This window comes from Phodopus roborovskii, unplaced genomic scaffold (genome assembly GCF_943737965.1).
Source record: "Phodopus roborovskii unplaced genomic scaffold, PHOROB, whole genome shotgun sequence".
NCBI classification, from domain to species: Eukaryota; Metazoa; Chordata; class Mammalia; order Rodentia; family Cricetidae; genus Phodopus; species Phodopus roborovskii.
The window spans coordinates 1,922,361-1,935,403 of record NW_026125711.1 but is presented as its reverse complement, the minus strand read 5'-3'; the positions used below and the strand labels follow the sequence as shown (position 1 = coordinate 1,935,403).

The 13,043-nt window shown below is 39.6% G+C and overlaps 1 protein-coding gene across 5 annotated transcripts in view; it reads left to right on the top strand.

Moving 5' to 3' along the window:
- The window catches only part of Clcn5 (chloride voltage-gated channel 5), a 156,064-nt gene that overhangs the window by 106,717 nt on the left and 36,304 nt on the right, over nt 1–13,043 (top strand). Inside the window, exon 1 of one of the 5 annotated variants that reach the window (XM_051178523.1) lies at nt 12,298–12,380. The exons of the other annotated variants lie outside the window; for them this stretch is intronic. Coding sequence (XP_051034480.1) covers nt 12,356–12,380 — 25 coding nt within the window. The 5' untranslated portion in view covers nt 12,298–12,355. Of the gene's footprint in view, nt 1–12,297; nt 12,381–13,043 lie in introns of those variants that run through there. 5 annotated transcript variants of the gene reach the window in all.

The window sequence follows — 13,043 nt, the reverse complement described above, 5'->3', positions numbered from 1 at the left end:
CTGCAGAGTAGTATTCCATTGTGTAGATGTGCCACATCTTCATTAACCATTCTTCAATTGAGGGGCATCTAGGTTGCTTCCAGGTTCTTGCTATTACAAATATTGCTGCTATGAACATAGTTGAACAGATGTCTTTGTTGCATTGATGTGAATCCTTTGGGTATATGCCTAAGAGGGGGATTGCCGGGTCCTGTGGTAAACTAATTCCCATTTTCCTGAGGAACCGCCATACTGATCTCCAAATTGGCTGTATGAGTTTGCACTCCCACCAGCAGTGGAGGAGTGTTCCACTTTCTCCACATCCTCTCCAACATAAGTCATCACTGGTGTTTCTAATTTTAGTCATTCTGGGAGGGGTAAGATGGTATCTCAAAGTTGTTTTGATTTGCATTTCCCTGATAGCTAAGGATGTGTAGCATTTTCTTAAGTGTCTTTCAGCCTTTTTGATTTCCTCCATTGAGAATTCTTTCTTCAGTTCTGTACCCCATTTTTTAATAGGGTTATTTGGTGTTTTGTTGACTAGTTTCTTGAGTTCTTTGTATATTTTGGAGATCAGCCCTTTGTCGGATATAGGATTAGTGAAAATCTTTTCCCAGTCAGTGGGCTGCCGTTTGGTCTTGTCAACTGTGTACTTTGCCTTACAGAAGATTCTAAGTTTGAAGAGGTCCCATTTATTAATTGTTTCTTTCAGTGTCTGTTCCCCTGGAGTTATGTTCAGGAAGCAGGGCTACTGATTTTTTTGAGTTTATCTTGTATCCTGCTAGTTTGCTGAAGGTGTTTATCAGCTGTAGGAGTTCCCTGGTAGAGTTTATTGGGTCGCTTATGTAAACTATCATATCATCTGCAAATAGAGACAGTTTGACTTCTTCCTTTCCAATTTGGATGCCCTTGATCTCCTTTTGTTGTCTTATAGCATTAGCTAGAACTTCTAGTACGATATTGAAGAGATATGGAGAGAGAGGACAGCCTTGTCTTGTTCCTGATTTTAGAGGAATTGGCTTAAGTTTCTCTCCATTCAGTTTGATGTTGGCAGTTGGTTTGCTGTATATAAGGCAAATATATTTGTATGTCACTTGTATGTACATGCTTCTACAAGCATAGTGTAGCAGTAACTGGCTTTAGTAACTAGTGTGCTAGGCTGTCACTAAACTCAGACCTTTACATATGCCTTCTGGCAACACCAAAACCATCACTGCTTCTAGTTTTAAAAAAGGAGGGGTGTTCGCACATGACATTCTTATCAAGTCTTTTGTGTGTTTGTTTTATTGGCAATATAAAATCTGGGTAAGTAATTTCTCATTATTCCCATTTCATGGGCTAGTAAAATGAGGCCAACTAAGATTTTTGACATTGCCTGTGATAGTGGAATGTGTTTTCAAATAAGTAGCCTCCACCACTTTTCAGATATCCTTAGAAGTCTTATTTTTTTAGTTTTTTAAGATTGTTTCACAAAATAGAGACTTCTTTTTATGAAACACATGCAAAAATCAGTTCACTTACCGTTTATTCTGTAGTGATGAATTTTTATTTTTTGCTTTCAAAGTTTTCTTTCCTTATTTAATAATGTTTTTGCATAGAATTTCCTATTCAAAGGGGAAAAAAGTGAAGAAACCATTAATAGAAGAAAAGGCCAGAAAATCATTGAAGCCTTATGGTGAAACTATGCATAAAACCCTACATTTTGTGCTGGGCCTGATAACATGTACCAAGAGAAAGATAAGTTCTGTGGGCATTGGTGATGCATGCCTCTAATCCCAGCTCTTTAGAGGCAGAGGCTGGTGGATCTCTGTGTGTTCGAGGCCAGCCTGGTTTATAGAGTGGATTCCAGGACAGCCAGGGCTATTGCACAGAGAAACCCTGTCTCAAAAAAGCAAACCAAACAAAAGTTAGTAAAAGTGGTTCTTGTTTTCTAGATGGCTATATAGGAATTGATTTCTGAAGAATGAATAAATCAGTCATGCATGGCCAAAGCAAATGTAATCTGTACACTGGAAAAAACCCAAACACACAGGAGGAGGGAGGTAGAGAGTGAGTTTGAATTACAGGCAAACATTCAGAGCTACTCTTGTCACCCATCTGTTCTCAGTTGCCTGGGCAAGGCCAGCACTCCATTCACTTATTATTTCATTCATTCATCCACCCATTTGTATTTAGGGAGTGCTCATCCTCATAGGATCTTACCATCGTACTTCCTAATAATGCTACTGAATTACAGAAGCAAAGGTTGTGTTTTGGAGGTCTTAGTCTCCCAGGATGTGGGATGTGGTGGATGCTGGCAGTTAGAGAAGTAAGAGCCACAGCAGGTCTAAGGCAGGATATCTGGCTAGAAGTCTAGATGGCATAGTGTTATGTACAGTTGATGATCTTATCTGGTAGCCAAAGCACCAACAAGTGATTTAAAAAAGGAGAAGGAACTGGGATCAATATGTAAAATAAAAATAAAAAAATAAATTAAATAAAAAAAGCAGAGGAATGATATGATCAGATTTGAGTTTTTGGAAAATTGACAATGAAGAGGGCAAATTGACGGCAAATACAGGATGGTGAAATTTTTTTAAAGTATTTATTTATTTACTTATTTTCTTATTTTACATATTGATCCCAGTTCCCACTCCCTCCCTCCCTCTTTCCCTCTGTCTCTTCCTCTCTCTCCCTCCCTCTCTTCCTCCTTCTCATGCCCTCCCATCATCCTCCCATCCCACCCCCCACTCCACAGGGAGGGTGATGCCTTCCAGGAGGGGTCAACAAAATCTGTCAAGTCATTTGGAGTAGGGTCTACGCCCTCCCTCCTGCCTCTAGGTTAATGGAGTATACCTCCATGGGGAATGTGCTCCCAAAGGTCTTTTGTGCACCAGGGATACATCTTGGTTCCACTATCAGAGGCCCTTTAGACTGAATTTCAGGCTGAGACCCATGTTCAGGGGGTCTGAGTCGATCCAATGCTGGTTTCCCAGCTATCAGTCTGGGGGCCCATTAGCTCCTCCTTGTTCAGGTCAGCTGTCTCTGTGGGTTTCTGTAGCCTGGTCTTGTTCTCCCCCTCTGTATCTGGATTCCAGGAGTTCAGCTCAGTGTCAACTGTGGGTGTCTGCTTCTGTTTCCATCAGCTACTAGATGAGGGCTCTATGATGGTGGATAAGTTAGTTGTTGAAATTTTTAACTGCTTTAAAATTGTAAGGAAAAGATGAGAAGGCTTGGATAGTGGGTTCTGGAGAAATTGCAGTATGGAAATTAAAAGGAACAATGAGGTACTAAGGATAAAATAGAATAGAAAGGGTAACTTCAAAGCCTAGACTACCGAGTCTCATTGTAACTTCCTAATGTGTCAGATCAGAAAATAATCATCATAGTCAAATGTGATAGAATAAAAAAAATAACAAGACTTGAAACCTACAAAGTAGACTATAAAGCAGTTCTGTTTGTTCTGCCCTTCAAGGAAAAATGGAATAAACCTTGTATTCTATCTAGCCCTAATGAAAACCCACCATCATAACCTTGCAATCTAGTCCCAGAATTCCAGCACTCGAGGCAGATTGGAGAATTCCTATGCTTCATGGGAAGGCTGTCTGATAAAGTAGCCCTCAGTGAGGCTTCTCTCCAAGTGTGTGGAACACTCCTAACCACTCTCCTAATCTGAGAAAATGGGGGTGGTTTTTGCTGCTTTTGTGAGCTGGCAGGGGGGCTCAATCAAAAGTACCATGAGGGCACAGACCACATCAGTTTTAAAGAAAAATAAATTTTTTTTGCTTTGTTCTTGTTTTTGGTTTGGTGGTTTTGATACAGGGCCTCACTTTGTAGTTCAGGCTGACCCTGTACTTACTATGTGGTATAGGCTGCCCTCAGAACTCAGGGCAGCCTCTTACCTTAACTTTCCAAGTGCTGGATTATGAGGTGTAAGCTACCAGGCTAGGGTTCGTTGATACACATAGTGATACCCACAAGCTTAAAAGCTTCCTCTCCTTCTTAGGAAAATGGGCAGATTTCAGAATTCCTAACTGTTAATCTTTTACCTGTGCAACCTTTATGAAAGTTTACATTGAATTCAGATTTACTTACTGTGTACCTCATTACACACAGGTACCATGTGAAGGCTCGCCTTAGTTGTGAAGCATGCTTGGATTTTTGATGTTTCCTGTGATCTTAGCAGCTTTGAGCAGTAGTCAGGTATTTTATATAACGTCCCTCCATTGAAATGTATTTGACATTTTCTCATGATTAGGCTATGGTCAGAGCTTTATGAGATGAAGACAGACCAGTGAGGTTAAGTGACCCACCAGTATGACACACTATTGACGATAACTTTTCCTCAGGTTTCTCCACTTACACAGTTACTGTTTTCCATTCCTTTCCACACTGTACCCTTTAGAAAGGAGTGAGAGGTCCTTACTTAAGGGCAGAAGAATTACATCCCATCTCCTTGAGACTGCTGGATATGGGAGTTTTGTCTACTCTCTCCCTTTCATTTATTTATTCTGTCATTTGGCTTCTAATCTATTCCTACTATTATATTAATAAAAACAGCATGGAATTGATACAAAAACAGACACATTCATCAATGGAATCAAACTGAAGACTGAGACATATCCTTATACCTACAAACACCTGATTTTTGAAGTCAGAAATACGCACTGGAAAAAGACAGCATCTTCAGCAAATGGTGCTGACCAAACTAGATGGCTGCATGTAAGAGAATGCAAATTGACCTCACTTTATACAAAATTCAAGTCGAAGTGGATCAAAGACCTTAACATAATCTAACATGAATAAGTAAAAGATCCAGAGAGTGATATAAGGGTTCAAACTTCAAGCTGACTATCAGAAAAGCAAAACAGCAGGTCACTAGCTCTCACCTCTACCTCAGGCCAAAAAGGCTGATTGATGCAGGAGCTCTTCTCAGTGTGGCTGGACAATGAATGCCTCCACTCCACTGAGGACCATACTTTTATACCCCTCTAGTGCTGGGATTAAAAGCATGTGATCTGGCCAGGTGTTAGTGGCTCATGCCTTTAATCTAAGCACTCTGGAGGCAAAGGCAGGATGATCTCTGTGAGTTCGAGGCCAGCCTGGTCTACAGAGCAAGTTCCAGGACAACCTCCAAAGCAACAGAGAAACCCTGTCTCAAAACAAAACAAAACAGAAACCAAAAAAACCAAAACCCAAAAGGTGTGTGGTCTGTTTCACTTTTATACTGTATCCTTGGGTGTATCTGTGTGGCCTTGAACTCAAAGAAATCCATCCATCTATTAATCCTGAGTCCTAGGGTTAAAGATGTGTACCATCACTTCTGAGCTTCTGGCTGCTGAGATTAAAGGTGTGTGTCACCACTGCCTGACCTCTATAGCTTATGGCTGACTTTGCTTTCTGAATCCTCAGGCAAACTTTATTAGATCATAAATTATACATCACTACAACATAAAACCAGATACACCAAACCTAAGAGAAGACAAAGTAGTAAACAGTCTTGAACTCACTGGCACAGAAGACAACTTTCTGAACAGACCACTGCTAGCACAGGTGCTAAGATCAATAGTTAATAAATGAACCTCCTGAAATTGAAAAGCTTAGGTGAGGCAAAATACACTGTCAATAGGACAAAATGGCAGTCTACAGAAAATATTTTTACCAGCTTCACATCCAATAGAGGACTAATATTAAAATATATAAAGAACTGTGATATAAAGAAACTAGATATCAAAAAAACCCAAAATAATCCAATTTTAAAATGGGGGTACAGATATAAACAGGGAATTCACAACAGAAGAATCTCAAGTGGATGAGAAGCACTAAAGAAATATTCAACATCCTTAGCTATCAGGGAAATACAAATCAAAACTACTTTGAGATTCCACCTTATACCTGTCAGAAAGGCTAAGCTAAAAAACACAAGTGATAGGTCATGCTGGTGAGGATGTAGAGCCAGAGGAATACTCCTCTAGTGCTCTGGGGAGTGAAAACTCACATAGACTCTGTGGAAACCAGAGTGGTGATTCTTCAAGAAAATTAAAATCTGTCTACCTGGAAATCCAACTATACTACTCTTGGGCATATACCCAAATGATGCTTCATCTTACCAGACACTTGCTCAACCTTGTTCATTGCTTCTCTATTTATAATAGCAAGAAATTAAAATAACCTAGATGGACCTCAACAGTAGGAATGGATAAAGAAAATGTGGTACATTTACACAATGAAGTATTACTCAGCCATTAAAAATATCATGAAATTTATAGGCAAATGTGTGGAAATAGAAAAAAAAATCATTCTGGCTAAGGTATCTCAGACCAGAAAGACAAATATGGCATGTATTCACTTATATTTGGATATTAGCTGTTAAGTCAGTGACATCCAATCTAGAATCCATAAAACCACTTAGATCAGGATTAGAGTATGGGACTAGCGGGGAAAAAATATCATTAGGAAAGGGAAATAAAATAAATAATTATGGATTGATGGGGGCTATAATAGGAAGATAAAGTGAGGAAGGGGAACAGGGAGATTAGAGAAGGAATATGGGGAGAAATAGCTAAAATTAAGGGGCATTTGAGGAGTAGTTCTGAAACATAATACACTAGAAGCTTCCTAAAATATATACATTTATGAAGGCGAATAAAAGGAAATCGCCAAATAATGGAGGAGACTGAGTCCCAACTGGCCACCTCTTGCCACCAAATGAAGCTTCCAGTACTGAGATTGTGTTATAACTAATTGAGTTGTTGGCCAAAGAGGACTTGTGGGAATCCTCAAACAACCCAGACTGTTGCCAAGACATTAGGTTGCTATCCAGAAAATGGCAGCAAGGTCTCATTGCTGAAGACAACACCTACACAACTCATTGAACATGGAGAAGTCGAAATGGTGCCTACATAGAACATTTACCCCCATGTTCCAGTGTCTTTAGTACAGTGTTCACATTATCGAAAGACAAACAAACACCAACATGATGGGAGATGCCATTATGTATATATGTTTCTCATACTGGTTAATGAATAAAGCACTGTTAGCCAATAGGAAAGCAAGCTAGGAGGGACTAGGAGACAAGAAGGAAAGAGGAAGTAGTAAGGAGGAGTCAAGATGGAGAGTCTGGAGAGAGCAGTATGCGGCAGCCGGCTCCCGGTAAGAAGACCACGTGGAAATACATAGATTAACACAAATGGGTTAATACTTAAGACAGAGCTAGCCGATAAGAAAGTAGTAGCTGGCAACAGTATAATATCTAATACAGAGTCTCTGTGCGTTATTTGGGGCTGGTGCGGCGGCAGAACAAGACCAGGTGGCGGGCAGAAAAACCGTACTCGTTACACCAACATAACCACAAAACTTTTGATCTACAACGGGGTCTTATCTGCAAGATATACTTGGGCAGTGGTGGCACAAAGCTTGTGGGAATAACCAACCAAAATCTGATTTGGCATAAGGCCCACTCCAAAAGATGCAAGCCATACTGGCACTGCTTAAGTGACCAAGAACCTGAAACTAGATAGACAGGGTAAAACAAAATACATGATCAAATAATATGTGATCAAATAAATAATTAAGAGAATGAATGAGTAAATAAGTAAATAATGTAGTGTTAATTCTAATACTTCAATTGACTTTCTGCTACATTCATAGATCAGTGCTTGCTCAGTTATCATCAGAGAAGCTTCTTCCTGCAGCAGATGGGAACAGAGTCCCACAGCCAGACATTATGCAGAGAGTGGAAGACTTTGGAACACTCAGCCCTAAATAGTATGTCTTCATAAAATCCTTCCCCTTGGGACTCAGGGACCCATGAGGAAGAGGAGGCAGAAAGAGTGTAAGATCCAGAGGGGATGGAGGACACCAGGAGAACAAGGCCCCCTAAATAAACACGAGCATACACAGGGTCTGCACCAGGTCCTCTGTGTATATGGTATAGTTTCCAGCATAGAGTTTTTCTGGGATTCCTAAGTGTATGAAATATTGGGTCTTTGTTTCTTGTACCTTCTCTTGAGCTCTTATCCTGCTTTGTTTGTTTTGTCCAATATTAATGCATTAGTTTTTGCTTTATCTTATTACTGTAAGACTGGAGTCAATGAGCTCCCAGTTGCTCAGGTCAGCTGTTTCTGTGGGTATCCTCAAAATGGTCTTGACCCCTTTGCTCATATTATCACTCCTCCCTATTTTCGACTGGATTCTGGAAGCTCAGCCCAGTGCTTAGCTGTGGATGTCTGCATTTGCCTCCATCGGTTGCTGGATGAAGGTTCTATGATGGCAATTCAGGTGGTTCAATGCCATCTACAGCTACATAGCGAGTATGAGGCAAGCATATATAAAAATCTTGTCTCAAAAAAAACAGTAATGTCTCTGTAGAAATGGGCATAGCTAGTACCCTATCTTCATTCCTAAATCAGTTCTACAATGAAAGGAAAGCAGGACTCCTTGAGAGATGGCTAACATACAGTTCTGCCTTGGTACTATAACAGCAAAGTAATAACAGAGCAGATGAGTGTCAAAAGTAAGGGTGTACTAAAAACAAACCCACAATGGCAGGGAAACACTGTCGGGGATGGCAACACCTAGCTGTCCTGGTTTTCTGAGTGTCTGTGTTTCATATAAAAAGTTGAGAATTGTACTTTCAAGATTTTTGAAGAATTGTGTTGGAATTTTGACAGGGACTAACTTTGAATCTGTTGATTGTTTTTAGTTAGGATAGTCAAATTTTGTTAATCTGGCTCTTATCTCTCTCTGCCCTTTAGTTCATTTGAATAAGGGTTTGTCAACCTTACTGATTTTTCTCAAAGAACCAACTTTGCTTCATTGACTCTCTGCCTTTTTTTTTTTTTTTTTGCTGTTTGTTTTTATTAAGTTCAACCCCAAGTTTGATTATTTCTTGTTTACTCATTTTGGGTATGATTTCTTCTTTTTGTTACAGAACTTTCAGATGTGTTGTTAAGTTCTAGTATGAGATCACTCCAGGCTTTTCCTTTGGTTTGCTTTATAGCGCTATGAACATGCCTCTTAAAACCACTTTTATTGTGTCCCATAAGTTTGGGTATGCTGTGTATTCATTTTCATTCAATTTTAGAAAGTCTTCAATTTTTCTTTTATATCTTGACCCATTTTTCATCCTGTAGAGAGAGTTGTTTAGTTTCCATGATTTTGAAAGCTTTCTGTTGTTTCTCTTGTTGTTGATATACAACTTTCATCTGTGGTAGTCAGGTAGAAGGAAGGGAATTATTTCAATTTTCTTGTATCTGTTGAGACTTGCTTTGTGTCTGAGTATGTGGTCAGTATTAGAGAAAGTTCCATGAAGTTCAGAGAAGGTGTATTCTTTTGTGTTCAGGTGAAATGTTCTGTAAATATCTGGTTTGTAATGTCAGATTACTGCTGGCATTTCTCTGTTTAGTTTTGGTTTGCATAACTGGTAAGAGAGTACTGGGGTACTCTCAGTGTATGAGGGGCAATATGTGATTTAAGCTGTAGAAGGGTTTCTTTGACAAACTTGAGTTCTCTTGTGTTTGTGACATAGATGTTAAGAATTGCAATGTCCATGGGACCAGGATGGATCCTTAGTGCAGGAATGGACTTAGGAGCCCGTTTCCCATGGAGGGATACTCCCTTAGCCTAGAGACACAGGGGAGGGCCTGGGCCCTACCCCAAGTGATTTGATAGACTTTGATGATCTCTTATGGAAGGCCTCACCCTCCCTGGGGAGTGGATGGTGGATGGAATGTGGGAGGTGTGTGGGGGGCATGGGAGGATAGGAGGGAGAGGGAACTGGGATATGTAAAATAAGAAAAAATATTAAATAATTTTTTTTTTTTAAATTGCAATGCCTTCTTGGATTTTTCCTTTGCTGGATATGTAGTGGGTGTCCTTAGCAATGTCTTCTAATTAGTTTGGGCTTGAAGTCTATTTTGTCATAAATTGAAATGGCTACCTCAGATTCTTAGCTACTTTTGCTTGGAATATATCCTATCTCCCCCTCCCCCCCCCTTTTTTTTTTTTTTTTAAATCTTGAGGCGATGTCTATTTAATGTTATGGTGTGTTTCTAGTCTTTGTCTTTTATTCTGGAAATAGGAGTATTGATGTTGAGAAATATCAATGACCAATGACTGTTGATTCCTATTTGTTGCTGTTGGTGGTGGTGGTGGTGCTGGTGTGTGTGTGTGTGTGTGTGTGTGTGTGTGTGTGTGTGTGTGTGTACACATGCATTCTAGGGTGGTTTTCCTTGTAACTTTGCTGGTCTGGGGTTATTTATTCCCTGTGTTTTCTTGGATGTAATTAACCTCTTTAGGTTGGAGTTTACCTTCTAACACCTTCTGTAGTGCTGGATTTATAGATGGGTACTGCTTAAATTTCATTTTATTTTGGAATGTCTTATAGTGATTGAAATTTTTGCTGGGTATAGCAGTCTGGGCTGCCATCTCTGGTCTCTTAGAGTCTGAAGTAATCTGTCCAGGACCTTTTGGTTTATAGAGTCTCCATTGAGAAGTCAGGTATAATTCTAATAGGTCTTTTACCTTTGCTGCTTTTCATATTCTTTCTTTGTTCTGTGTGTCTAATGCTTTGATTATTATGGGTCAAGGGGACTTTTCTGGGCCAATCTATTTGGAGTTTTATATGCTTGTACTTTGGTAGGCATTTCCTTCGTTAGGTAAGAGAAATTTTCTTCTGAGATTTAGATGAGAATGTTTTCTGGTCCTTTTGAGCTGTGTTTCTCCTTCCTCTATGACTATTTTTCTTAGGTTTGTTCTTTTCATAGTGGCCCAGGGTTTTTTGAATGGATTGTGCCAGGACTTTTTTAGATTTAACATTTTCTTTGACCAAGGTACCCATTTCTTGTACTGTGTCTACAGTGCCTCAGAGGTTCTCTTCTCTCTTCTTGAAACTTATCACTGTGGTTTCTGGCCTAGTTCCAAATTTTTCATTTCCAGAATTCCTTCAGTTTGGATTTTCTTTGTTTGTTCTATTTGCCCTTTCAGGTCTTAAGTGGTTTTATTAATTTCCTTCCACTATTTATGTGTGTGTGCGAGGTTTTTATGTGTTTGTTTGTTTTGAGACATGCTTTCTCTGTAGCTTTGGAGCCTGTCCTGGAACTCACTGTGTAGACCAGGCTGGCCTCAAACTCAGAGAGATCTGCTTGCCTCTGCCTCCCAAGTGCTTGGATTAAAGGTGTGCACCACCACCACCTGGCTACTATTTGTGTTTTTATGGATTTCTTTAAGGGATTTAGTCATTTCCACATTAAAAACCTTTATTATTCATAAAGGCTGTTTATAGTTTTTTTTCTTGTGCTACAGCTATATTGGAATACTCAGGGCTTGCTATGGTAGGGTTGCTGGGCTCTAGTGGAGACATTGTCCTGGCTGTTATTGATTATGTTGTATGCTGGAGTCTAGGCATCTAGGATGGCTGTAAATTTACTATGTAGCTATGGTTTGCATTGAATTCCTTATCCTTCTGCCTCCTAAGAGCTAGCATTACAGGTATTACCACAAGCCTAGCTTACTTGGAAAAAAATAGATTTCTTTGGAGAGTTTTAAACCCATAGTTTAGAAGAAAATGTGATGTATAATTTCTAGGGATTCCGAAGGTATGATTGTGCAGGGGAGTTCAGTGCTTTTTCCATTGCTGTATTAAGTTTAATTTAATTGTGTAAGGATTTATGGCAGTGTAGCTTAGCTGGGCATTAAGTTGTATCTACTATTTGGGATAACTAGGTATCACAGGGGGCAAATTTCTATAGTGACTTTGTGTTTGTTTCCTCTCTTAATTCGGAGTTTGCCTCCATCTAGCTCCTTTAGCAATAATGTGTCTTGTAACTCTTTAACCTATAATTTACTCTTAGGACACCAGAGCCCTTTTGATGTGGTGCTAGAATCTGAGGAGCAAGGAAACAACACCATCAGGCTAATTCTTACTGTTTTCTGGGATTGTGTCTTGTGGCTGTGACCTTCACAAGTTCTCCAAGTTACTCTCCCTGCCTTCTCTATGCCCTTTAGCGTTCACAATCTACTTCCTTGAAGCCCTGGCCTTGCTGTGTACGTATTCCCCCTCAGGTGAAATTGGAAAGTGAGATGGGCGCTGGAATGGGAGGAATGCATTTCCCCCAACCAGGAATAAGGCTCAGGCAAAGTATTTTCCCTTGGAGCATATTTGTTTGTTGTGAAGAAATCTGCGGGTATATTTCACAAGATTTACTCATCCTCTCCCCTAGTCAAGGAGATTTTTCTTAGATCTTCAGTATGAGAACTTGGTAAGGTTTCTGGAAGTAGAGCTTTGGTGTGGGACTCCGGAGCTCTCGAGGTTTCTCAGACTTATGCTAGACCATACAGATCGAGCAGTTCGTTCATTCAAGTTGCCATTTGAGTTTTCCTACCTGTTGTTGTTCTCATGGCTCTAACCCGATTTATTCCAGGTAAGCAAATCTCAGCTGGGAATGTTTGGATAAGCTAGCTCATTAGACTTGGGGGAGGCAGTTTATTCTGTAGCCTTGGTTCTCTAATAGACAAAGGGGGAAAAATGGTCAGGTTTTTTTTTTTTTTTTTTTTTTTTTTTGGGTATTGTCTAGCCTTTACTTATTCTGAGGGTAAGAATAAGAATTTCTAAACTGTTTACTTGGAAAAACTGAATTTGAAAGTTCCACATTTATTGTTATTTTTACTAAATTTAGAGAGGGGGGGTTTTGAGACTAGGTCTTACGCTATATAGCTCAGGTTAGCCACAAATTCACTATTTATAGTTTATGACAGTCTTCATGTCTTACTGTCTGGGGTACTTGAAATACAGATACAAGACAGTACACCTAGCTGATTTTTTTTTCTGAGAGAGTAAAGTTGGGACCATTTGAATGCTAGGCAGACCCTCTACCATTTATATTAAACCCCAGACTCCCATTTATTTATGAACAGTGAATCTACTGCAGCAATCTTTTGATAATACTGGCATTTGTGAGAAGATTATTTTCTACCTTACCTTGTTCAATTTATGTTAAATGGTAAATGAAAGGGTTATTGTAATGCTTCAGGGGCATGGATGGTATGTTTTGGGGGGCAGAGATCATTACTGGTCAGTAGGTCCT